Source organism: Diplotaxodon limnothrissa, linkage group LG13 (assembly GCF_057381915.1).
Source record: "Diplotaxodon limnothrissa isolate DT_005_m linkage group LG13, D_limnothrissa_male_GT1.1, whole genome shotgun sequence".
In the NCBI taxonomy this organism is placed as follows: domain Eukaryota; kingdom Metazoa; phylum Chordata; class Actinopteri; order Cichliformes; family Cichlidae; genus Diplotaxodon; species Diplotaxodon limnothrissa.
Genome location: NC_140608.1, coordinates 7,498,086 through 7,525,093, shown reverse-complemented (window position 1 = coordinate 7,525,093; position 27,008 = coordinate 7,498,086). Strand labels below are relative to the sequence as shown.

The following is a 27,008-nucleotide window of genomic DNA, read 5'->3' as shown; positions in this document are numbered from 1 at the left end:
AGTTCGTGTGCGTGTGAATGCAAGCGAGCAAACACTTTTTTAGCAATATAGTTTGAAATGTTTTGATGCCCTGTAAACGCACATACTCTGTGAATCTGGAAGCTTCAGGTTGGAGTGTAAATGTACCTTCAGGTAGTAGGTGATGAGCAGCTTTCGAAGATCGTACACTTGCAGCATGGTGGCAGCATTGTTCTCACTGATGCTGTAACCCTCCAGCAGGTACTTGGTGGCCATCACTTCCCAAGCCAGCCAGCGCAGGTTGAAAGCAGCGTTGCATGACAGCATGTGAGGCAAGTGGCCCGGCTCACAGCAGCAGCATGCGTCATCTTCCTCCACGCCCTCTGTGATGGCCTCCACCTCGCGCTGCTGACAGTACGTCCCTGGGATAGAGACATGGAGTCATAAGTAAAGCAATAAGATACCTTTGCCATGGACGCGATGGGATGGCTGTACTTTACCTCTGAACTCTAAACCCCTCAGCTGGAAGGTGACCAAACCATTGCCAATCTCTATGAGGTGGACCAGGGCGTTGAGGTAGTCAGAAGCCAGGATGAAACAGTCCCCAGCGCTATAGTTGCCCCATCGGCCCAGCATGAGGTCACCACAAAGCGAATGCTGCAGTGATCGAGTCAGGTACTCATAAAAGATGGAGTTTAGGTTGTTATCGTCGCAACCTGCAAAAGAAGAGCCAGAAAAACAGATCAAATGTGCTTGCTGCCTTATCTGATACTAAAATACAAGATGCTCTTTGTGTTGGGGGAATGAAATAAATTAAACTGATTTGATAGTCCAGTTAAAGCTCACCTGTCTCCTTGTCCACCTGGGACACCAGCCTGCTGTTGGAGTTATCAATACGTTTTGTGCTGCAAGGAACACACAAAGAAGCATATCTGTGCAACACTGACCAAATGTTTTTCCTGTATGTGCTTATACATCAGGTTAAAAGCTGATAAAATATATCATGCAATCCCGTATGAAGTGTCTCACTATAAAACTACTGTATGCTTTTATTTCACTTTATTCCTGCTCTGCTGTGACTGTTCTGCTATACTTTCTGTGTCATGTTGCATTGCTGCTCATCTGAGCTTCACTGTGACAACTTGAGCAAACACTTCCTATTTCAACTGACTCCAGCTGAGGTGATGCTGTCAGTGATTTCAAGGTTTCAGGTCTAACACTGACAGTGTCACCTAAATATAGTCGTGGGGTAAGCTTGCACATGAAAGCTCTGGGAGTATTTCTGGCGTGCTCTCAGGGTGCTGAATGCGTGCAGTCTCTCACATCAATAAGTAAGAGGGAACAAAGACACTTTATTGTGTAAGCAGCTAAGTGTGAGACAGAAGGGGAGCTCAGTTCAAAAGACAAAGATTGATTGCTTCTTCAGTAAATAAAAAAACAGATGTGCAAATTACAAACTGGAGAAGGAAGTCACGACTCAGTATTTATCCTACCACGTAAGCCCATTTAACCACGTAAAAGCCTAATCAAAGACAACTTCTACATGAGCTATAGGGCCTGGACACCTTGTAGTCACTGAGTTGATCATGTGCTCCTCTATATATCAAAGTATTGTGGAGTCAAATGTGAGGCCATGTGCTGTAGCGTTCCAAAGTGAAATGCTGTGGGGGCACTTTAACAGAGTGGGCCAAAATTCCTCCACAGCAACGTGAAAGACTGACAAAGTCATACAGAAAATACCTCAAGTTATTGCTGCTAAAGGTGGTACTATAAGCTACTGAACCCTGAGGTACAATAAGCTTTTCAAAAAAATTGCATAGACATGTGAAAAATTGTTTTTTCACAACTGCAAATCATTTTTTTAACACAGCTGGGTATTGTAGTTTTTAATTAAAATGACTCTAACTGATGAGGACTATTTTTAGCCACATTTGCAGCTGGACTGTGCAATTCAAACGTGTAAAAAAAGGACCATGCAACAGAATACAAGTCTACCTCATTAGTTTGTTTTAATTAGAAACGACAGCTCTGCAGCACAGAGGGAAAAAAGGCTATTTTAGTAAAAGCTAAACATATTATTTATTTTCATGAGCTACACTAATAATGACCTGTTCTTTAATTTTCAAGAATTCCTTAATCTGGACCATTTGAGAGACTGACGGCACATTCACTTAATTTCCTCATCAGGCCCTTACTTGTAGTTTCTCTCCCAGAACTTAATGGGCCTCGGATAAGAGGAAATGAAGATGGCACTGCCCAGGAAGGGGGCGAGTGGAGTGTAGAAAACTGTGGTGAGCAGAGTCTGGAGCAGCAGCATGGCTGAGTCTAGACGCACACACACGCCAGTCAAGGAAAGAAAAAACAGGCACTGATACACTTTCACACACTTGCAGGTCTTAGAGAAAGGATACGAGGCACAGCAAATGGCTGAGCAAAGGCATGAAAAGCGCTGCCCCAGGCGATCTGCCAGGGAGCGATGTAAACCAGGATGAAATGGAGTTTCAGCAGCAGCTCGCGCATCTGGACAGAAAGGGAAGCACACAGTCAATCCTCTGAGAGCCGCACAGTAGCGACAGCCTTATTTAACTGCCTAGCTTCATATACGCTCTAATTATTCTGCAAGGTTCACGACAGGCACATATTAACAGAACACAAAAGGGAAGTCTGTTGAAGGTTTCATATTTCAGTCACACTTTCTTTGGTTTCTGTCAATGGCTGCACATAAAAACACACAAAAACACACCTTTCAATCGCAAATAAAAACATGTTTTTGTTGCTCTCAATCAGCTTGAAGTTACTATTTTTATTATATTTTTGAGAATCACTTTCAAAAGGTTTGTCAGCAGATTTAATTTTGATTATTGTATTTTCTCAGACTTTACCAGAGCATGACTAGCACTCTCTGTTATGAGTAACTACCCTTTGCAAAATTGATGAGTAAATTAGCAGTTAGCATTCAAGTCTCAGCTGTTGTGCATAACAGTTTCTTTGTGACCTTGTTTCTGCTTATCACAAATGTGTGCTTATTTCTATACCCACTAAGTATTGTATACGTGTAAGATAACCTCCTGCATTCTCTCATGTGGTCCTCCAGAAATCATCGGTGGCTCTTTTACCTTGTGGAACACAATGGACATGATGAAGAAGTCCAGCAGGAAGCTCTCAGAGGCACGTGGACAATCGAAGTGAAAGAAAATGAGTGTAAAGAGCAGAGTGAGAAACTGGAAGCTGGGGTTGCAGAAGGATGAGCGCAGGAGTTTCAGTCCAGCGACTGTCGTCAGGAGAACATCACAGCTGAAGAAAGCACAAACAAGGGCACAAAAAAACGATTAAATCCCCCTCCTTAATGGGCTCTGTACTATCTTTTCATTATCTAAGTGGATAAGCAGTCGCACCAAGCTGACTGTAAATTTTACCAGTTAACCCAGGACGTCACATAAAAGGATTGATGTTGGCAGAATCTGATCAATCAAAGATCTACCGTATAAATAAAGTAAATGCTGAACCTTGGCCATCTTTGCTCCAAGGATAGGGTTAACCCTTTGTATACTCCTTCGTCAAGTGTCAAGATGCAAGAGCATCTTCTTAAAAATGTTTGCTTTTACCTTCAGTGAGATATTGTGTGGCGATGGCTATCGTTTACGAACACTATTTAAGGCTGTGATGAAGTGTGAAGATAAATAACTTCTGTAGGTCTCATAGTGGACATCATGTTCAAAGAGTGCCGTGGTCCTTAGTAACTCTTAAAACCACAGAAAGCAGAAGCTCCATCATCAGTGCTTGTAGTCAGGGACTGGGTGGTGTTGGTGTGATGCTGTTGTTCCATGATGAGTGTGTCTCAGAAAAATGTGATGCTTGAAAACAGAATGGAGGAAACCTGATCAATGCATTTCAGCATGTTGACCCGGATGAAGGGCACAGGCCAAAATGCTGTTCTTTATACAAGTGACGCTGGAGACGTGACTTCTTTAGGCATTTGTTTTTCTCTATGCACCTTGGAATTAGGTGAAGTTAAGCTAGAAGCTTCCATTCTGTTCACAAGCCAAAATGGTGAATGTGTAAGTTAACAGAGTTTTCACTGTTACAGCTATATCGTTAAGATGTTGTTTTGACCTTGTCCTTTCAATTTGGACTGTAAATTAATTCTCATACAGCAATAAAATTCCTATAAAACTGTTTGCAGCCAACAGGGGAAAAAAATCAAGTTCCATCTAAGAATCTAGATTTATAATTGCAGCTCATCACGGAAACATAAAGGCATCAGACACTAAAACTTTAGACCCGCCTACTATCCCAAGGGGTCTCCCATGAAAGTTGATGTGATTTTTCAGAGAATTAATTGGTCAGTAGGTGGTGATTTCATACCTGTAGATCTCTCATCGTGAAATTAACCTTCTCCGGAACAGGTTAGGTTTGGAGCATAAGTTACCATGGCAATATACCATGGTCAGTAAGAAGTGAACCACCACCTTTGTAGTTCAGCAAACCCAGGGTTAACCCTGAAGTTACCTGGTTAAGATGAAATCTTAACCTTCCCAGTGCATACTTCTGGATCCGGTCTATAATTGTAATAAAAACACATTCGGCACATCCACTGAATAAACCAACTACTACTACTGCGAGTATCATCACATTTTGTAGAGTCACAATTGAGAATTATTAGATTAGCTTCAATAACATCAGTGTCAGTCATTCATTGTTTTATAGCTGCTACTTGGTCTCCTATCTGCAATTTTAATTAGGTGGAATTGTCAAACAAATATTATTTGTTGCCATTTTTCAAATTCCACTGGACTTTTAATAAGCAAAAGGAAAATTATTATTATATTATATTATTATATTATTATTATATTTGAAAAATCTGCAGCCGACTGTCTGCCTGTTCTGCAAAGCCATGTTTTGAACCGGTCACAATAATACACATGCATTCAGTGACTCCTAAAAGCTGTGCTCTTTTCTAAACAGCAACTTGGTGAATGCCTGCGTGTGACCTCTGTAAACTGTAGCTACAAAAACATAGGTTACACTAGAAAATAATGATAATTAAAATCCAGAATGTGGAATCTTAAATGTGATGCTGTATGTTTTCTGTGGTCCACTTACTGGATTCCCAGCTTCTTGCGGTGACTGAGAGCAAAGCCATCATTAGTGAGCGCGCTCAGCACAATGGCGGGGTACACCACGTATTTCTCAAAGCACAGCAGTCCCACGTACAGGCGCTCAAACCACATAAGCACCGCGTCCTCTGCAACACATGACAAAATTGAAAAACCCATGAACGGAGCAGAAATCACAAGATTCCAGAGCACAGTTAGCGGGGACACATTTTAAGTTTAGAGTCTGACCCGCTGGTGGCGCTACAGCAAAATCCATCCACCCCGGCTCATTTCACAAAAACATAACGGCAAAGCAATACAGCAGTTATGTAGATGTTTCAGTGTGGGCTAACCAACAGACACAGCCATACTTTAGGTTTCACCACCATCGTGAAAAATCAGCGTGACTGTGTATAAGCAGGCAGGGTGTAGCAGTGCAGACCATTTCATTTATTCCCTCCATAAATTCAATTCAATTAATTCATATAGTGCCAAATCATAACAACAGTTGCCTCAAGGAGCCATCATTTAAAACCCATGTATAGCAAACGATATGACATAGTACTGGATCTGTTATTTCTCTTGTAAACACAAACTACTGACTGAAAATAAAGAATAAAAAACACGAAACAATACCAAAAAGCTACCTTTGTCTTCTTTCTTATTCAGCAGAGGTCATCACAGCGAGTAGCTCCATGTTTGATATGGCAGTTTTTTACACCCGTCTCAAAAATATTCTAAAAAGTGTCATCTGCTTTTGATTTTTAAACAAAGTTTCTTTTTTTTCCTTTCCTTTTGGCCTGCTCAAGCCATGCCTGGACTTGCACCACCTTACTTATCTGAGCTAATTGTGTATAGACCAGCAGGCCCTCTTCACTCTCCCAATGCTGATATACTTCCCTAAAGTGCTCTTATCTCCAGAGTGGCTTCCCATTACATGATTCTTTTTGAAGAGACTGAAAACCTGCCTTTATTTAATTCATTACAAGCCTTTACTCTTGGGCCCATCAGATTTCCACTTAGCTAATGTTTTTTAATGTGGTTGTGATATTATTTTAGCGGTATATTTATCCCATGTACTTGCATTAATTAGGTAGCGGGACCATGCTGCACACAGTGATTGTGCACTTTTATAACCGAGTGACTGATTGCTGTTACGCTAACTGTATGGTTTTGCTATTTGCACGCACATACTTCATTATTAACTACATGCAGTAGGGATACTGACCTCTGGGTTCAAACTGGTAGTACTCCTTGGTCTTGAGGACTGGGTGGGAGATCCACAACCAAGGGTGATGCTTCCTGAGCTGGGGGATCAGGTAGTGGGTTACAAACCCCACAGTCCCCGCCAGAGCATACAGCACTATGGTCACAAAGGGCTGCACACATGGGTATATAATAAAAGAGACATAAGATGAAATTATTGTGCCAGAAGTAAAGATCAAATGTAGAAGGCAGTGTAAAAAGCAGAAAACAAGTTGAGCCACCTTGAGAGACAGAAACACGGTACTCGCGGTGATGGCGAAGGTTAGGATGTAGGCAACGGAGCACACAATGATGTCTGACAGCAGAATTTCTTTCTGCAGGGCACAAAAGTGAGGGACAGCTGCAGTCATTCATAATCCACATGAAAACGCATATCCAGCTCATTTAGGTGTGCGATTATTCCTGACTATCTGCGCTGAGCCGCCAGTTTTTGGAGATCAAAGGCACAGGAGCACGGGAAGAGTTAAGCTTTAGAATCTCCATTAATGCTGTAAAAGGCGACGGGAGGTTTGCGTTCTCTGATGCATAATTCCCTTTAATCACACATAGTGATTGCCAGCAAACACTGATTCATCATCTCACCTTTATGCAGTTTATGCCTGCTCACGCTGTATAAATTCAGAGATGCACAGAGATAATGAGGATTGATTTTCTGATAATTATTATCCCAGATTAACCTGAGCTAACAGGGACAGGCCTGTAATCCTGGGGCTGATAATAACCTGAACCTCACCATCTTCCACTAATATGAAGATAAATATTGTTACCATGGAATTCTGCAGTTTCTCAGGTAGAGGATCTTTGATGTTTGTATCATCCTCTTCCTCTTCGTCACTCTCCACAAGCGCAGGCATTATCTTTGACTTGATTAGAGATCTGAGAATAAGTATTTTACACGTTTAGATTAGTAATGACCGATGATAATAGGCAGCTAATAATAACAGAATTTATTTATGAAGCTTTTTAACAGCTTCAAATAAAACTTCTGAAGAATACAAATAAAGTGAGTCAGTGACAGTTTTTTAAATAGTATAAGTAGTATCAGCATGTTTCATCGGAGTTATCAACCATCTGCTTCCAGTTCCTTGTGTCAATGATTTCAGCTTTTTCAGCTTTTTTTAAATAAAGAACAAGAGGCTGCTCGCAAGCAAACACACACCCACGCACACACACACACACACACACACACACACATCGCGTGATACTTACAGAAGTACAGAAGGGTCACTGCTTTGTCGGCTGAGGTGATAGGAAAGCACCACTAAAAGGCCACAAAAACCAGAGAACAGGGCTGGGGTGTGCTGCTCATCCCATGGTTCCTATAAACACCAACAAACACACACACACAGCAATGTGAGTTGTGAGTGTGTGTGACATGTGCTTGACTAGCAACACCTGTGTGTCACAGTCTTGGGTCATGCAACCCAGTGTTTTGAGTTTCACTGTATTTTGTTATTCATTTATGTTCTAGCTTAGCTTATCCAGTTATTTCTATTTTGCCTAGATTGCTGTTATAGTTCATTGTTTTGTAGATTCCCCTTGTGTTTTCACTCTGTGTTTTGGTCTCACTTACCATTCATATTGTCATGTCTGTCTCATCTTTTTTCCTGTTTTATTTTGAAAGAGTCTGGTGTTCTTTGTTCATTGTATTTAGTTTCACCTCCCCTGTCCCGTCATCAGGTTCATGTGTGTCAGCTGTGTCCTCATGTGTCTCCACTTCTCATGATCACCTCGTGTGTGTATTTAAGTCCTCGTTCATTGTCGCGTCGTCTGTGTATCTAGTCAGCGTCTAGTTTATTTCTGCGTCTGTGCTTTCTGCTTTGTTTGCCACCTTTAATCCAGCAAAAATAAAGGCTCGCTTTTCGTTTCAAGTTCAGTGCTGTCTCCTCCACTGTGTTTGCACCTGGGTCCTCACACTTCCACACACAGTCTGCCCTCCCTTGCAGACCGTGACACTTTGTTTAACTGAAGATTATTTTAAAAATTCCTGTACCTGTACTACATGCTTCCCTCTACTCCTTTAACCATTTAGGTGAACACAGCATTAGTTCAACAGGAAAGGAAAAAAGTACGAAAGAAGAAGATAAGTAATGTTACATCCTCTAAGTGCTCTTCCTCTGTTTCCTACCTTGAGAGCGCCGAAGCAGAAACCGTAAAGCAGAGACAGAGCAACCAGACTACGCAAGATGCTGTACACTGCAGAGATGAGACTGGTGGCAGCTGAGACACACAAGTTAGAAAGGTTAAAAATACATACAGTGGTTTAAAATGGCAACAAACTAACTCAGAAGATACTTTTTACTCGATGGCCCTGAAAATCTGTTCTGTCTTTGTATGTATGTTTATGAATAAACAACCAAAAGTTACAGTTTATAGTGAAAATAGGAACTAGGATCTGAATTAGCTAACACGAGCAATGCTAAAATCAAGAGATTAGAAACCTGTTCCTCCAAAAAAGTGCATGTCAATCTGCTCCAGCAGGTAGATGGTAAAGGTGTTGATCTGAGGGAAAAGGCCCACCAGGAAGGTGATTGGGAAGCAGTAGGTAAAACCTGTTTAATGCATAAAACAAAAGACATTTTTATGTATTTATCAAAGGAAAGAAATACTGTTAGCATACTGCAAGCAACTGCATCTGCATGTTTTCTCCTGTTGCATTTATCCCTACCCACTAGGAGGTCTCGTAAGAAGCGCAGAACATCATAGCAGACGATGGTGACTCCATAAAGGCTGGAGACCGGCAGATCCTTCCTCCTCAGCAGCTGCTCCAGCACCCAGATCAGAGCACAGAAAATGCAGAAGTAGGCCGCTCGGCTGTAGGCCACCAGTTGGTTGTGACCCTGGAGACATAGAGGGATGCCACCTGTAGGGGTTTACCCTGATTTCCATCACAGTAAGATAACACCTACACCTAAACACCTTCCTGTGTTTTCACAGTAATATGACACAACTACCATAGCGTCAAATAAGGCAGATCCTCTGTAGCCACTCTGCATGTTCACCAGTCAAAGCTCAGCAAAATTATTCACATGGAAAAAAGGAACTGTTTTGAAATTCATAACATCATATATCAAAAACTGCCACACTGAAGAGGAAGAGCAGTCACACGCACACACAACAAGGATGCACGTGTTTCCAAATTATTAGTGATTATTATACAATCTTTTCAGTATTTTTTTCAGTAACAAAGAAACAAACTTACATGGGTTGGTGAAGCTGCATCTGGTTGAACACTCTGCAAAACAAACCCATAAAAGCCAGTTTGAAAACAGCAGCAATAATACCAACTTTAGTCTGACAACATCCATCCACCAATCCTTTCATCTACCCATTCATCCATTTTCTGCTGCTTATCTGCGTCATTGGGTTATCTGTGTAAGTATCCACTGTAAAAGCTACGATTTAGAACCTCGACTTCACTTCAGATCAATCCTTGACTGCTGTTGAACTGGAGATGGCTGTTCATGTCTTCATCTCCTCCTACTTAAATTATTGTAATTCACTATTTTCTTATCTGTCTAAAGCATTTACCAATTTCCTTCAATCTTTCCAAAATGCGGCTGCAAAGCTTTTAACTCACACGCACAAATTTTGATCATATCAGCCCATTGTTAAAGCACCTGCAGTGGCTTCCAGTCAGGCTTAGGTTTCAGTTACAAACCTTGGTTCTTACTTGTATGGCCTTGGGTGAAGCCCCCAACTATATCATCAAATTACTCCACCCCTATTCACAATGCTGGATCCTTAGGTCCTCGGATAGAGGTTTTCTTGTGATCCCACATACTAGTCTGAAAACTAAGGAGGATTATGCATTTCAAATCTTAGCACCAAAACTGTGGAATAGCTTAACACTCTCTCTTCATGTTCGGGTCATGTTTTTGTGTTCTCTGTTGTTTTATTTGGTTCATGTGTGCTCATTCTGACCTCACATTAGCTGTCTTTTTTACCGATAGTCTGAAAGGCACTTTATGACTGCTTTCTTGCCTCAATAAATACATTTTACTTTTACTTTACTTTTACCCCCAGATCTTCCTCTCACTAACCAACTCCTCTAGCTTTTCTGGGGGGACAGCAAGGAATTCCAAAGCCAGCTTGGAGATGTAATCTCTCCAGCGTGTCCTGTGTTTGCCCCGAAATCTCCTGCAGGGGGGGACATGCCTGGAACATCTCACTTAGACTGTATCCATGTCAGATGCCTGAGCCACCTCAACTGGCTCCTTTTGATGTGGAGAAGTAGTGGCTCTACTCCTAGTCCCTTCCAAATAACCAAACTCCTTACCCTGTCTCTAAGGCTGAGCCCAGCCACTCTTTGGTGGAAGCACATTTATTCAGTCACCAAGCAGCAGAACACCAAAGCCTCTGCTTTTGACTACCACCTGACCAACAGGAGGGCTGGACCATAGGCCAGAATGAGCCACCTGGGTAGGCCCTGGCCACCAGACACTCACTGATGAGCTCCTCCAGCAGACCTGGTTCCTAGTATCCCCAATCCAGGAAAGTTAACATAGCCCAGTGTTGTTTTTTTCTATAGAGATCCTATGAATCACAGTTAATCTGGCCATTCACTCAGGGCCTGTTTGCCTTTGGAGATCCTATATAGCACATAACTCCAGGGATCACCAGGACATACAAATCTCTCCAGTCTGAGGTCAGTTTTACTTTTTGTCTATATTTAGTGCCCATGGCTAATATTTTGACCTCACACTTTATTCCTTAAACGCAGCACAAGCTGTACCTATTAATGTGGCAATTACATCATGTTGGATTTTGTCCTCAGTTTGATATACAGCATCTTTATCCTGGACTGAAGACTTTTTTACCTTCAGTAATGAATAGTGGCAGCTGGCAATGACCAGACAGAACTGGAAGATCCAGAAGTCTTTGAAGCACCCATGGTTGAGAAGCACAAAACCCAGAAAGGAAACCAGGAAGGCCATGAAGACTGCAACTAGATTCTCCAGAACATCCTGGTTTCTATTATAAAAAAAAGCAGCACATGCAAAAGGCAGAGACAGGTCACAGCAGAGCCTCTAATACCTTATTAGGAAGGAAGAGTGCAAAGAAAAGAAGTGACTCAAAGAGAGACCTGATGCTGAACAATGTTCTTCACCACACAGTGAAGGATACAGGAGATATAAATACTAACGTGACATACAAAAACTCATCTCTAAAATTTTGTATGTAAACTAGATTTTATTTTCAAAGTGTGAACAGCTGGAAGATCTTACAGCAGGTTTTGTGTGTTACCTGTCCAAAAGGGCGAGCAGTGTGAGTCGGTCATATAAAATGTTGATCCACTTCCCAGGAAACAGTTTGAGTTTGTAATAAATTTTCCTGGCCGGCTTCTCCTGAGTGGACGTCTCTGATGAGTCATCCAAAGAATCCTCTTCCTGACACATACACACACACATGCACACGGACATAAGCAGCTTACACCGACTGAAATTTCAGTGCAATAATACAGAAAACAAAAACAGTCTGCTGTTTGAAACCTACATGATCCCGCATAATTCAAAATGCAGTCTTTTTATAACCAGATCTCTGAAAATGAGGTGCAGTACCGATTCATTCGCAAATCGTAATTTGATGTTTCAGCTTCAATAACTGATCCAGACAGCTTATGTCACTCTTGCTCGTCTGGGTCCAGATGCAATAAAGACTGATTCAGGATTGACCTTCTTGCTACTACAACAGCCTGACAGAGACAAGACATTAATTGGATTTAGCTAAGTTAAGTGGGCCATTCTAATGTGCATATAGAATATATATATTTTAAAATATATGCTGCCTAGCAACCTGTCCAGGGTGTAACCGCTGCTCACTCTATTACAGCTGACAGGCTCCTCCTAAGTTGAGGATGGCACGAGCAATCCTACCTGAATAAACAGTTAAGAAAATGGATGAATTGCTATTACTAGTAACCACACTGAGAAAAGTGTAACAACAGTAGAGACAAATAGCATATAAATATGGGACTGTTTATGTTTATGTACAACAAACTTAATTTAGATGTATGTATGATTAAGGGATCACGTCAACCATCCATTTTCTAAAAATGAGTGTACGCATGAAGTGTAATGAAAAACTGGTGTGTTTGTTCAATTGTATATACACCCGTGGAGTAACAGGGGACTTCATAACTTTCATAATGGTTGCACATTTACATCTATTATGGGTTATCTATGCATGTAAATAACGTACGTGACAAGAAGGCATACAATTACATGCTGGAAAAAAGCTACTCATCCAACATTAAACTTTTGATGTAGTCCGTAAATACACGACACTTGACTTCATAAGTTAAAATGTCTAATGTGGTAATAAAAATCTGAATTTGGAGACATCAAAACTGGTTGCATATTCAATTCAATATCTGCTAAATTAGATGCTATTGTCATGTAATTACAATTATGCTTTTATATGTGCATAAATGTTACAAATGGGTCATTTTAGCCTGCTGGTAGGTGGTTGCTAAGCAACGTGATGACATCCCAATAGTTAACATAAATATGAAGGATTTAAGTTGTGACTGTGCGCTAACTGTGGCTGCTCGACTGCTATGGTATAGGAGGAGTTTATAGAGAAACAGGCAGACAGATATGGTGTGTTATATTAAGAGTTACTGTAAATTAAGTACTTGGATACAAAAAAAACCTGATAAATTTATCAATGGATTCATTTCATCACCTGGTTAAAGTACCTCAGGAGTTTTTTTTAAAGAAGGAAGCAGATGTGTTGTCAATCTCACATCATTTGGGTTCCTTATAAAACATTTACAAACCCCTTTTGTAACCTTGTTTATTCTCAGGCTTCTTGTTGACTCCCTTTACAACATTTCTTGAGATTATTTTCATATCAGATTTATTATAAATTTGATGTTACTGGGTTGCAAAGCATATACATATATATATATATATATATATATATATATATATATATATATATATATATATATACACACACAAAAAGGAGACAGACACCTGGAAGATCTCGGGGTGCGTTCTTCGTGGCCGAAGCCTGTGTGCAGGGATGATGCGTCGCTGGAAAGGGCAGTCACTGTGACCGCCCGCAAGGCCGTCCTGACACTCTGAGTTGGAGGAAGTCGACAGCAGGTCACTGAAGACACACACAGTGGAAGTTGATGTGAGTATGTGGAATATACTTGATTATACAGGCAGAGATTACGGTTTAGCAGAGGATGGAAACGGGCACTGACATAAGATGATGTTTAGAAAAGCTCATGGGAGCAGTTACAGACAGCATGCAGGTAGAGAAAGAAGGGAAAAAAACAACAGAAAAATAAAAATTATTTATAACGGACAACTTGTTGCAGGCAGATGAAGAGGGGGACGGGTGGAGGGTGGAATGAAGATATAACAACAGTACCACATGTTGCCGGTAATGAGCTCTGCTCCTAGCGGCAGATTGAGAGCTCTCTCTGCATACAGCTTACGAGGCCTGTCTCCTGGTGACACAAACAGACACATTGAACTAGTCAGACACGCTCTATTTTGATAATAATAGCTTGGATTTGTTTAGCATTGCAGCCATCTGAGACTGAAGGGCTGAAAATCTTGGAGCCATTCCAGGAAATTGTCATATAATCTACAAGCTGCTATCATTGTGTGTGTGGGAAGCTGCTGGCAATGCTTCCCACACACACAATGTATTTGCACAGAAAATCATAATATTATTAGACCCCCCCAGATACTGACTGAGGATATTAACAGCACATGGTTGTTGATTGTGACTACAGGCAATTCAATTGTCTCCTGCATGAAACACATGAAATTTCTAAGAAGTAACAAAAAGATAAGGCAGTCTAAACACTGGACAAGACTAGCTACTTACGGTGTACAGTATGAAAGGTGTAGGCCTCTTCTTTGTTGGTAGCCTCTGGTCTGCAGATGACCTGCAGCATGGAGCTCTCAGATTGAGACGTTTGCGAAGGAAGGGAATCGTAATCCGGATCCTTTTCTCTGTCTGTCTGTGGACTGCAGACAAGAAACAGAATCAGCCAGAGATCCTGGATGCTAATAGATTATATAAGTGCTGTAAACATGTGCTTATATCTGTGTGTGTGAAATCAGCTGAAACATGTGAGAAGTTAATGGAACGCTTACCTGTCAGGAGAGACTATTGGGATCTGTGTAGGTGGTATAGCCTGTAGTGTGTTGGTAGGCAGACTGGTGGGTGGTTTGGGTCTCTCTGGTTTGTTGTCAGTGTTGCTATCGGTTACTGTTTCATCTTGTTTCGAAGTTGCACTTTGATTTTCTGTACATGGATTAAAGGAAATCATTTTAATCAAATGCACTTTTCCAACCTTTTTCTTCTATCTATCTATCTATCTATCTATCTATCTATCTATCTATCTATCTATCACACCACCATCTCTCACCTGGAAGTGCAGGGCCGTTACGCCAGGCTGCTCTTTGTTGACTTTAGCTCTGCTTTCAATATGATACTCCCGGACAGACTAATAGTTAAACTGCTGGAAATTGGACTTCCTTCTACCACCTGCCGCTGGATCAGAGACTTCCTCTCAGACCGTGTACAGAGAGTTAGAGTGGGGCCTCATCTTTCCTCAGCCCTCAGCCTCAACACCGGCTCTCCACAAGGCTGTGTACTGAGTCCCCTACTGTACACTCTGTACACACATGACTGTGTTAGTTCCCACCCAGACAACACAGTCATCAAGTTTGCAGATGATACCACCGTGGTGGGGCTCATCTCAGGGGGAGATGAGACTGCGTACAGAGCTGAAGTTCAGAGGCTGTCAGATTGGTGTGTAGATAACAACCTGGACCTCAATACCACCAAGACAAAAGAACTGGTAGTTGACTTCAGAAGGAGGAAGTCCGAGCTGCAGCCTGTCAGCATCAACGGGGAGTGCGTGGAAAGGGTCTCCAGTTTCAAGTTTCTGGGTGTGCACATAGACACAGACCTCCAATGGAGCTCTAACACCTCTGCGGTCTTAAAGAAGGCCCAACAGCGTCTCCACTTTCTGAGAATCCTCAGAAAAATGGACCTGAAGAAGGAGCTGCTGACCGTCTTCTACCGCTGCTCCATTGAAAGTGTGCTGACATATTGCATCGGTGTGTGGTTCTCCAGCTGCACCACAGCACAGAGAAAGGCACTCCAGAGGGTCATCAATATGGCCCAAAAAATCATTGGACATCCTCTTCCCTCCCTGAAGGACCTGTACAGCACTCGCTGTCTCAAGAGGGCACGCAGCATCCTACGGGACTGCACACACCCAGGACACCGGGTGTTTAAGCTGCTGCCGTCTGGCAGGAGGTTCAGGCTGCTGAGGTCCCGAACAAATAGACTCAAGGACAGCTTTTACAACAGGGCAATAGCCCTGATCAATGTAAATAGCTGACCTGACTGCCTACCTCCCTGGACGTTTTTAGGGGGGAGGTAACAATGTTTAAAATAATAACAATAATAATATTTATATTTATAACAAGGTGCAATAATAATTAATGTGCAATAATAACAGTGTGCAATACACATACACTTATTCTTCTTTTTTATACTAAGTTAATATACTGTGTTGTGTTGTTTGTTGCGTTGTGGTGTGTCATTTCGTGTCGTGTTGTGTTATATGCAGTGCCGACGTAGGACAGTTTTCCAATTTCATTGTACTACTGTACTATGTATGACTGTGCAATGACAATAAAGAGTTATCTTATCTTATCTTTCTTTACCTTCGTCTGTAGCTTCAACTTCCTCTTTGTGCTCTGGCTTCTCCTCTTCTTGTGTACTGCCACCTCCCCCTCTGGTACTCAGGGATCCCAACAAGGAAACAAACTCCAAGAAGTTTGATTCATTGGGAATCTGGCCCTCCTTTGCCTCCAGGTCTGATTTGGAACTGGTCATGGTAGCCTGACAGACAATGAGAAATATTTGTGAGTTTTTTGGGCGGTCATTTCTCAAATGGACACAGAAATACAAAGGGGCAAATCTATCAACATACCGTGTTGTGTGAGCGGCCTGAAAGCAGAACTGCATCTTTCCCGCTGTCCATGCTCAGCCCTCGGATGTGAGTCCTCCCACCAGGTCCGTAGCGACCCAGAGTTTGGGGCAGGCGCAGGAACCCTTGTGAGTCCACGTTTGCTTCCAGAGAGTCCGTGTCATCTGGGTGGGAGTGGACGTCGATACCCGACGAGCTGTTATCATTTGTCAGCTGTGGACTAGGTGTGCTGTCAGCGGTGATTTGCAGACTAAGACGTTTCTGCTCTGGATCTGCGCACTCGAGCATGGTGGACTCAGAGCTGGTGGTTTCTCTGCATAAGTGGAACTCTTCACTTTGGCTTGTAGTCATGTGCTGTTTCGGGGTGGGGTCGTCCTCTGAGCAGATCACTTCCTCTCCCTCTTCCGAGTCCTGCTTCTCCTCCTCGGGGGAGTCGAAGGTGATGACAGGGATTTTGATGTGACTTTCTCCTGCATCCTTCTGAGCCTTGCGGGGTACACAGAGACATGTCACTTGTACTTTCCCTCGAACGTAACAACACCTCTGACATAAATCAACCGGCATTTAACAGCCGACAAACTGAACACTATAACACACACAGAATACAAAATCTGATCTTCTGCATATATTTGGAGACTTAGAAATATGTCTACCTAACAAACACTGTCAAATTCTTTTGCACTTTGAGTTTCATACAGCAGCTAAGAACCAAACAAATAGTAAAGGTACACAATTTCAAAGTAGATAAAATAATAAAGAAATACAATGAAAACACAAAAAGACATTTAGATGCTGAATCAAATTTGAATAAAGGTCTGATTTCGCTGGGAAAAAATGAGCTTTTATACTGTTTACTGCTATCTTTGGTCATCTACAGCATGAACCTGAGAGCACTGAAGGAGATTGGTTTAAAACAAACCACTAAGGAAATTACTTAGACTACTAAAACTGGGTTAAGAGCTGTCCAACACATTAGTAAAACCTGGGAGCAAAGCAGTGAACCACGATCTTCTGGAAAGAAATATGTTGGAAAAACATCTTCAATGATGAACAGAGATCACTTCAAAGTTTAGTGAAATCACATTGTGAAAAAAATCAACAGCAGCACTCAGGGTTAGTTTAATCGTGAAAGTAAGAGCATTTCCACACAAAGATAACTTAGGGATTGGGACTACATAGCTGTGGAGCTTTAAAGAAACCACTTATCAGAGAGGCTAGTCAGAAAGAAAGGTTTCAGTTTGCTAGGGAGCATAAAAATGTGACCCTGACTGGGTGCATCAGGGTAAGAAGAGGTGGATGAAGTGATGATGGGGGCTGTGTTATGATCTAGGGTTGGTCAAATCCAGGTTCAGCAATGATATTTCCCTTAAAAATGTTGTCAACTGACAACATTTGTTATTACAGTTCTCTTCAGCTGACCAAAAATGTATTTTAACACTTAGGAGAGATGCCAAGGTTTCTACAGGTTAAAAATATTGCTGGTTTTCAATGACCTGTGTGCCTGTGACATTTAAAATGATGAAGTCACCGTGATGCAACTACAGTTGGGTAGTGGAATGAGATCATTTTAACATTTTAAAAGCTATGTAAATAGGGACAACACCAAGACACAAACATTATGTGTTTAAAAGTAACTGAGTAATTGATTCTGACCTGTGCATTCTCCAAAAGGCTCTGCTTGACGCTCTCTTCCAACTGAGCAGCAGTCTGAGGATCACAGCTCATAGTGATGATGATCTTGACTGTGTCGCTGTCGTCCAAGTGAGCTGGCACAGGTCCGGGGCCAGAGTTGTCTACCAGAACCACTTCAATCTCATCAGAACAGTATGTCTCCTCCACAGCCTACTCATAAAGAAAAATACTCGTAATAAACCCGGCCCTTCAAATTCAAATTGATCAAACATGTCTTCTTACTCTTTTATGAGGTCTACCTGTGTAGGAGGTTCTGGGATTTCAATGACATGCTCCTGGTCCTCATGGGGAGTCTCCAGTGAGTTGTTGTTGGCATCTGAGGCCTGTTTATGCCCCTCACTCTCCTCCTCACTCTCATCTTCACTTCCCTTGGAAGAAGGGAAACCTTCATCGGCTATTTCTCTGTCTGCAGTCTCTTTATCCTCAGAGTCTTTTTCCTCTATTCTGTCTTGCTCTGACTCTTTCTCTGCTGTCCTTTCCTGCTCCGACTGCTCTTTGTTAATCCCTGTCAAAGATCCCTTAATGTCTATCCCTTCTTTCACAGGTTCAGTTTCAATTGTTTCTGTATCAGTTTTCTCTATCCCACCCGCAGATTCAGACTGGAGCTCCTCTTTTTCAGCTTGGGATGGGGGCCTCTGCTGGGCCTGCAGCAGGGGGGCAGCCTGATCGGGATTGGGGCTAGAGAGATCATCAGGAGATGGCTCTGGGCTTGGCTGCAAGCCTCCCTCCACAGGCCTCTCCTCTGCAGCAGTTCTGTCTTTCTCTGGAATGAAATGCAAATTCAATTTGTTGATTTTAAAGCGTAATATTAATAAAAGCCACAATAAAGCTTTAAATCCTACAGTGGAAATAGTATAATACCCATATTAGTTGGCTGCAGCAATAACACACACAATTCAAACTATTACAGTAGATATCTTCCCATTGGGGAGGAAGCTATAGATTCATCCTTCTACTATTAAAAACAAATGGCACCATTTTTGCACAATAATCTGGTGCATTGCACCCGAGGATTTGGATTTCTTTTTTTTTCTTCCTTTTTCAATCAGCTGACTGGGCTCTTACTAATCACCAGTCCATTAGGTCATAACTTTACTGAAAGCAGTCAGCTGCTCTTGTTGGCCGGCTGCTAACTCTGTGATGTTTCCTTGGGAGGAAGTTGTCGGCCTGGATCGTGTAAGAAGCCATCCAATACAGTAGGGAAGAGGAACAGCTTTCTTTCAGCACAGACTGATTTTGACAACACACTAAACAGGAAACAGGTCTGTTACAATGAACCTTTCATGAGGGTTAAATGTGGAACTGCAGTTTTAAACTGCTGCATCCTGTCTTCACAGTTTTTGCATGCTTATCTCTTAGTCATATTGTTTGTGCCATTTTTAACATCCCAAATAACCACAAGGTAGTCTATTGGCATTGCTTCATACTTCATACTTAGTGTCAGTCTGACTAAAGTTTCACTAGGTTAAAAAAAATGAAACACTACAATTTGAGATGACTCGATCATTCCAAAACACAAAATCAATCTGCAGTTTACAAATAGTCACCATGGGGATGAATACAGTGCTATAGAAGAACCAGTCCATTTGTCATGTTTTTTTCCTTTATTAGTTAACTATCTGTATCTTAGATTAGCATTACCTTCCACGGTCTTCACCTCATCTGACTTTGAGCAGTCCTGTATGGAGGACAATTCAAAAGGTTGGGATTACAATTTAGACATAACACAGTATCCTCACACTGCCAGGTGTTAATATTTAAACCTTCTCTCACCACCCCAATCAGTCCCGGGTCAGTTTCAGTCTGTTTCACCGTCACCTGGATCACTGAACTGGGACGCTTCCGAGCCAACGTAGTCATGGCAACACTGTCAGGGACTGTGCTGCTCTTCCTAATGGCCAAAGACATGAGATGAAAACAGACACAGTTAAGTAAGAATGTGAATAATGTAGCACATTTTTTAAATACAGTGATGTACAGGTTAGAGATACAGATGAATAAAGAACACACAAATATACTGCTTTATACATGTAAATGAATTAAAACTCAATTTTAGTCCCAATGCAGTTAAAGGAAAACTCTAAAAACTGATGTAAAGACATTTTTTTGTTTATTTTTTAAAGCTGTTTACAGACTAACCCTAATGGTAAACACATAATCACCTGCTGATTTACTACGATTGTATGAGCTGGGTCACCAAGAGGTGGAGCAGGATTCAAAAGTGCAGAGACATAAGAAACGGCAACACTTTGAAGTGCTATATTTGTGATAAGCAATACTTTAAAATTAGAGAAAAGGAACCTTTGAAGAGCGTCTCAGGATTTCCGCCACAGAGAGGCCTAAGAGGTCTAAATTAAGTTCTAATAGAAATATATTACCCTCAAAAAGTCCCTTCTCAGCGGTCAGGGCTTTCTGAAAGTTCAAAAACTTGAGCTTGTGGAGCTCAAAGTGCCAAACAGTTCCAAAGGTCATACGTACAATTGCTAGAAAAAATATGCTTGATTATTTTAGAGGAGGTGTTTCAAACATTTTGTGCCCAAAGTCTACCAAAGGGCAAATCAAAATTTCAGCATGCATCGTATCTGCCTTAAACAGTATCTCTATCATCTAAATTCTTCTGTCTCTTTTGGACTGTACTGTACGACTAAGGAAATCCTGGAAGCCCATTTGAAGCATCTAGACTTAGCATAAAACCCCTTTGCAAGAGTGTTGCCTTTAAGTTTCTTTTGCTTTGCAATAAGCTCGACAAGCGTATGTCTTTCACACAATCAAGTATCCTTTGCTGCCCCCAATTCAGGTCCAGAGTTGTTTTGATCTTTCTCTAAGAAGGGATGTTTTTCTGCCTCACAGCAGACTGTTTGGGAACTGCTTTAAAGTGTACTGCAGAAATGGCTGATTACATTTTTTAACACAACATCACACTTTGCCCTCTCATTCCCAGTTCAACAAACCAGACAGAGAGAGAGAGACGGAGAGGCTGGAGAGTGGTAGTCAAGTGAAATAAAAGGTGAATGAACAGAGGGAGCAGCATTAATGGAAAATCAGAAGTAAAGCAGAAGTAAAATATGGGTTTTTTTTATACTGGGTATGTTCTGAAATACAAATAAATATGCTCACACCTCCACTCAACCCTGCAGGAAGGTGCCAAATTGAGTGTGTGTGTGTGTGTGTGTGTGTGTGTATGCATGCTGCTTGTCAAACAAACAGCCAAGATGTAACCTGGTCGCTACGATTTTATATAAAGTTTCACATGTAAAAGCCATAAAACAGCAATTGATACATCAGCGGACAGAGAAAAAATTAACAGTGTGAAGAAATCCTGCAAGTTCCTTGGGAGGGAAATTTCGAGGAACAAGTACCTACTAAAACGTTGCAAGATGTCAACTGATTTGGAGTCTATAGTTGACATAAGTTAGCAGAGACAGAGACAGTCTATGGAACTCATTACATCAGTGCACCATTTTTAAAGGTGTATTTTAAATTCTATTTTAAATTCTAAAACACACTGACTCTTACAGATGAAAAAGTAGAAAGAAATACTTTCGTTTGTATTTCCTTTTTCATCTCAACTCAATTAAATGTAACACATTCACACAGAGAACAAGATTTTTTTTTGTCTCTGTGCAGATCAAGTGTCTCAGTGAAGGGGCTGACTGAAGATCACTGACCTCTCCTCATTAGCTCGCTCACTCACCGAAACTGTACTTTGAGTCTTTGAAATGAAGTAGAGAGAGTGCATCCCACTTTGAGACACTTGATCATGAAAGTAATCCCATCTCAGACAGAGGGAGAAAAGCACAGAGACACATAAAGAGAAAGAAAGGCGGGACTAAAATGGAGAGTGATGCTTGGCTATGTTTAGTATTGGTGGTATTATTTTAAAATTGGGTCTCAGGCCTAAATGTATAATTTCATGTTAATAATTAAGCTGTGTCATTAGGGATTTATACCTCTGGCCTAGATCTTGTGTTGGTTATCCGAGTAGGGGAGCAGCTCAAGGCACAAGGAAAATTTTTTCTTGGTAGTTATATATTTACAGCTATTTCATATTTATCCCACTCACTGCATTTTTGGTTTTTACCTGATGCTGGGGGGCAGGCAAGAATCTGAGGCATTACTTTTCTTCTCCTGAGCTTTGCTGAGGTCAGAAAGGCTGCTGCGGACCACTGCCTCGCCCTCGTCGAACATCAAGTGCAGCCGATAGTTGGCGAGCTTGATAAGGACGAAGAAAACAGTGATGGAGGAGCAGTAGATGCTCAGAGCCATTGTAGTGGGAGGCAAAGCCTGTGGAGAAGAAAGGAAGAGCTTAGTCATATTGAAATCAGCATTTCCTGAATCTCCTGACTCCACCAGGACAGAGTTTGATTTAATTCTTCAAGCTTTAGCACCACCAATTTCTTTTGATTTATATTGCAACACAGCCTCAGCACACTGCAAGATCTGATTTTGATATATTGGTAGATTAATAAAGTTTACTAGTCCACTGGGGAGAAATTGCCTGTAGCAAAGAACAGGAATATCAAAGGCAAAGTATCATGCCAATCATGAGTCATAATGTCCCAGAGAGAGTTCTTGCTGTTTTGAATGTTTGCTATTGTCCCTCAACTTCCTTCCATCATTTATCCTGCGCTGAATACGACCTTCACAAAAAACGCTAAAAAACTTGAAATTTGAAACACCTTCCCTTGGAAAGCTTGTGTTGTTTCTGCAGGGGAAGCAGTGGATGTTTTCACACAGTCTAGAAACTGTCAGCAACAACAATTTAATATAGAATCAGTGCCAAAGTGTTTACCGTCTGAGGTGTCAGTCACACATCACCATCTGCCTTAATAGCTAAAATATGTGACTGGCTAATTTCGGGATCATCAAAACAGATATAATCAGCAATATCTTATCTTTGATAAACTGCTTACAAAAATGTACTCTGTGTACAATAAGCTGCCATTGCACTGTTTGCACAATCAAGTCACATTACCCTTTCAGTATTTGTACTGTTTTGCCATAATGTCTCCTATTAATTGCCTATTCACAGGTTAATGTGTTTGACCTATAGGTAAGCTGTATGGCAGGAACACAGAGGTCACTGAAGATGTCCCTTCAAAGACGAAGGGGTCCAATTTGGTTGTATTGTATTGTATTGTAGTGGAGGTTGGGCAGTAAAAGTCGAGACTATATATAACTGGGCTTTCCGCCTCTATTAATCACCATATAGCATGAAGCATCATCAGCCCGTGTATTGTCACTGGGAGTAATGCAGCCAGTGTCGCACCTTTATCAAAGCCCATGGCATGAAAATATTAGTGAACCACATTTCACGCTTTCTGGCTCCACCACTGTCACATCCAGGAGCAGCCATGCTTTCACTTACTGCATGCGGGAGAAAAATACTGCGACAGTGCCCTTTTTCCTGGCCTTGTGTTTCCATCAGCTGCTACATTGCGTGATATTCCATTCTCCTACAGCTTGTGGTTGTTGTTTTTTTCTCCCAAGGATAAACAGGGGCATTATTACAATTTTACCTAGGTAGTGTGGGCACCTTACACCCCACGCACGGCCTTGAACGTCACGTTCCTCAATAAAAACTCACCAGATGGAGAGACAAGGGCAACATCAGGAGGAATATCCACAGATAGAGGTGACATGAGTTGTTGAATTTATTCTGGTCCGGGTCGTGGTACCAGCCCCCGGTCAGGGATGCCCAGACCCCCTGACGGAGGGTTTGCACAACCTGTGAGCCCATCTCCCCTCCTCTCCCCTCCTCTCCGCTCAGGTTGGACTGGCTGATGGTGATGATGATGATGATGCTGGTGCTGCTAGGCTACAATGAAATGATCTCCTCTATCTAATCATGCATGCTACTGTCGCTACGCCTCCATGTTGGCGCGACGCAGCTTGACTCTTGAGTCTTTCCTTTCATGGCTCGGTCTTCCTCAGCGTTGTCCTCTCGTCTGCCGTTTCCCATCCCAGTGTCGATGCGTGCATTGCTGCTGCTGCTGCTGCCGCGGTCCTCATCATGTTCGTCTCTATCCTTCCTCTCTCTCCTCTCAGGCTTGCCTGTACAGATGCGCAGCTCTGACCACCCCCTCCCTTCTGTCTTTTTCACTCCTCCTCTCTCCATATTCATCCATGTCCATTATGCGAGTTCCACCTTCAATCAAACACTTTGCGACATGCAATCAAGCCACGTTGTGCATTACATACAATGTATTTGTAGCCTTGTAGCCTGTACAGACCATGAATTGCGCACAGTATTTAAAGGTTTTAGAGCTTACGTTTAAAAATAATGTACAGCGGTGCAAACATGCAAAACATATTATATTATATTATATTATATTATATTATATTATATTATATTATATTATATTATATTATATTATATTATGCATGTGCACGTGTCTTTTTGTGGTCCACTATCGTTATAATTTCCCTGAAGGCGCGCTCTCTTCATGCATTCCTACAGTGACTCCTCCCCCTCCCCCCTGCTGCTGCTGCTTTGGTCACGTGTCAGGTGTCCACCAATGAGAGCACAGCGCAGCTTGCAACGGGAGCACCAGCCGTGTCCCCTGATCTTGTGTCCAGCCACTGCTGGGTCCGACTCCGTCTGGCGAGAACGTTAGCGGGATCTTGTTTTGATTAAAGTTGACGGATCTTTTTCAATTTCATATTTTATACCCTGTATTGTTTGTGTGGAAGTACAGGATATATACTGTGGTTCCCGAGTACTTATCCGTTGGCTGTTTTTTCCCCGCACATCACCGAAAGAGAAATAAACTTTGGAATTAACCGATCTCAAAGTGGAGAGGAGCAACTTTTCCAACAGGCTGACCTATGCTAAGCTAATCAGCTAAGCCAGAAGTCTGGAATGCAGTTGAAATTCCAGTTAAAAGTCCACAAAGGAGCGCACGAACCGTCCGTTTCACTATTCGGTGACTATATGAGATTTACTAGAGACTCTCACAGTGAAAGCTACTCCGCGGAGCCTCTCCGTATTTGGTCGGAATGGACGCTGCAGGTGCACCTCTTGAGGCACCTGCGAAAACTTGGTAACTTGAGAGCTAACTTTAGCCTTTTCACGTTAGCATTCAGCAGAACCAGACAGTGTTTTGTGATAGCTTTAAATTAATTTAGCTTGGCAGTTAATTGTTATTTTTCGCTTTACTGGCATTAACCAGGAGCTTTAAAAAGCGTCGTTAGCTAACCCGTATTTCGGCTAACTTAGCCGGCAACCTCGCTAGCTAGTTATTGACCCTCACACTTGTACCGGAGTGGCGACGTGGATACAGACGCGCTCTCCCACGGGACTTTGGACACAGTTTGACCACGGCGTGGAGTGCACAAGGATACCCCCTCCTCTGTTTTCATCGGATAGTGTCTTATATGTGACAGCATGAGGATTTCAAAAAGTTACAAGTTACCTTTTTAAAGTTTTCATTTTGTCCAAAAAGCGCTGCACCCTATGGTGTCGCTACGGCCACCGAGAAATGGATGTCTCGCAGGCCGCTTTCCCAAACGGTGAAGGGCGGCCGGGCGGCGGTGGGACCGGGGAACATGCTTGGGCAGAGTCCCCCTCAGTTCGGGCTTGGGCTCACTCTGCCCCGCTGTGCCCAACTCGATCCCTGTGGACAGCTGCTTATGACTACGAGGCGAGCGGCGAGGACGAACTCAGCCTCAGGCGAGGTGATGTAGTAGAAGTCCTGTCCAAGGACGCTGCGATCTCCGGGGACGAGGGATGGTGGACGGGGAAAATCAACCACAGGGTAGGGATTTTCCCTTCCAATTATGTCACCTATCAGCCCGCTATATACCGTCTCCCAGCTACAAGTGTGTCGACGGGGGTACCAGAGCGAGTCCCGAGCTCGCCCGTCCAGATCCCTTTTAGTGAACTGGTATTAGAGGAGATCATAGGCGTGGGTGGATTTGGTAAGGTTTACCGGGGCACATGGAAAGATCAGGAGGTCGCTGTGAAGGCGGCTCGGCAGGACCCAGATGAAGACATAACGGCAACCGCCGCCAGTGTTAAACAAGAAGCTAAACTTTTCTCGATGCTTCAGCACCCCAATATTATTAAACTGGAAGGGGTGTGTTTGGAGGAGCCTAACCTGTGCCTGGTCATGGAGTATGCCCGAGGCGGGACACTGAACCGGGCGCTGACCGGAAGGCGAATCCCTCCACACATCCTGGTCAACTGGGCTGTGCAGATTGCACGCGGGATGCACTATCTACACGAGGAGGCCGTGGTACCCATTATCCATCGTGACCTGAAGTCTAGCAACAGTAAGCAAAGATCGATGTGTGTGTGTGTTTGTGATTAAGACAGATAAATTGAGGTAACATAACTTGCAGAAGGATATTTTGCACTTCATCTTTTAGTCATTTATGTTATGTTAGTTATGCTTTGGTTTCATTCTGCTCTGTCACTCTTTAGGTGTTAACTAACTCTTTTAAATCACTTGTTTCATGTTTCCATCATCCCAGAATATGTGTCAGTGCTGTTTTGAAACTCCACATGTACCAACCTGTCACACAAATAATGATAGTTTACCATTTCCTTAGTCACATGACACATTTGGAAAGGTTCACTGTATGTTTATTAGTTATTTGGAAGCACAGCATTGTGACTGCAATATGAGGTTGCCTATTTCCCACAGCTGCCATAGTACTGCTCTGTACTCATGACGTCTTACAGTTTAAGAAGTTTGTGGTTTATGAAGTGGTGGGGGATGCTATTAAGAGGATGTGAAATGAAGTCAGTTTGCTCAGCTGGGCTGCTCCCTCTTGACTCATTCCTTATCCTTTGACTAACACACACACACACACACACACACACACACACACACACACACTTGCTTTCCAGACCCCTCTCCACCAGCAGGTGAAATGCTGTTCAAATAAATTCGGAGATTTAACAAACATATTAGGTAGACACAATCTGTCAACACTATCGGGCCATGTCCTTCATCACCACCTGGCAGTAGCAAAGTTCATAGGTGGAAAAAGAAATCATATGGAAGTTTGGTTTA

At 42.3% G+C, this 27,008-nt stretch overlaps 2 protein-coding genes across 6 annotated transcripts in view; one reads left to right on the top strand and one right to left on the bottom strand.

The window, feature by feature from the left end:
- Positions 1 to 23,728, bottom strand: part of pcnx2 (pecanex 2) — a 37,491-nt gene extending 13,763 nt beyond the window's left edge. Inside the window, exons 1-29 of one of the 2 annotated variants that reach the window (XM_085369091.1) lie at positions 23,576 to 23,728; positions 22,070 to 22,272; positions 19,762 to 19,879; positions 19,625 to 19,666; positions 18,228 to 18,749; positions 17,950 to 18,138; positions 16,300 to 16,782; positions 16,031 to 16,208; positions 14,444 to 14,594; positions 14,172 to 14,314; positions 13,707 to 13,785; positions 13,301 to 13,436; positions 11,568 to 11,710; positions 11,141 to 11,294; positions 9,523 to 9,555; positions 8,989 to 9,160; positions 8,762 to 8,872; positions 8,449 to 8,540; positions 7,530 to 7,639; positions 7,088 to 7,196; positions 6,542 to 6,634; positions 6,283 to 6,433; positions 5,062 to 5,203; positions 3,075 to 3,252; positions 2,370 to 2,478; positions 2,154 to 2,283; positions 805 to 863; positions 459 to 674; positions 127 to 380 (exon numbers count right to left, since the gene is read on the bottom strand). In XM_085369091.1, coding sequence (XP_085225217.1) covers positions 127 to 380; positions 459 to 674; positions 805 to 863; positions 2,154 to 2,283; positions 2,370 to 2,478; positions 3,075 to 3,252; positions 5,062 to 5,203; positions 6,283 to 6,433; positions 6,542 to 6,634; positions 7,088 to 7,196; positions 7,530 to 7,639; positions 8,449 to 8,540; positions 8,762 to 8,872; positions 8,989 to 9,160; positions 9,523 to 9,555; positions 11,141 to 11,294; positions 11,568 to 11,710; positions 13,301 to 13,436; positions 13,707 to 13,785; positions 14,172 to 14,314; positions 14,444 to 14,594; positions 16,031 to 16,208; positions 16,300 to 16,782; positions 17,950 to 18,138; positions 18,228 to 18,749; positions 19,625 to 19,666; positions 19,762 to 19,879; positions 22,070 to 22,272; positions 23,576 to 23,728 — 4,653 coding nt within the window. Of the gene's footprint in view, positions 1 to 126; positions 381 to 458; positions 675 to 804; positions 864 to 2,153; positions 2,284 to 2,369; positions 2,479 to 3,074; positions 3,253 to 5,061; positions 5,204 to 6,282; positions 6,434 to 6,541; positions 6,635 to 7,087; positions 7,197 to 7,529; positions 7,640 to 8,448; positions 8,541 to 8,761; positions 8,873 to 8,988; positions 9,161 to 9,522; positions 9,556 to 11,140; positions 11,295 to 11,567; positions 11,711 to 13,300; positions 13,437 to 13,706; positions 13,786 to 14,171; positions 14,315 to 14,443; positions 14,595 to 16,030; positions 16,209 to 16,299; positions 16,783 to 17,949; positions 18,139 to 18,227; positions 18,752 to 19,624; positions 19,667 to 19,761; positions 19,880 to 22,069; positions 22,273 to 23,575 lie in introns of both variants that reach the window. The other variant, XM_085369090.1, reaches the window with a different exon arrangement.
- Positions 23,729 to 24,583: 855 nt separating this feature from the next.
- map3k21 (mitogen-activated protein kinase kinase kinase 21) overlaps positions 24,584 to 27,008 on the top strand; it is a 30,252-nt gene continuing 27,827 nt past the window's right edge. For all 4 annotated transcript variants that reach the window (XM_085369729.1, XM_085369727.1, XM_085369731.1 and 1 more), the window contains exon 1: positions 24,584 to 26,262. In XM_085369729.1, coding sequence (XP_085225855.1) covers positions 25,470 to 26,262 — 793 coding nt within the window. In that variant the 5' untranslated portion in view covers positions 24,584 to 25,469. The remainder of the gene's footprint in view (positions 26,263 to 27,008) is intronic.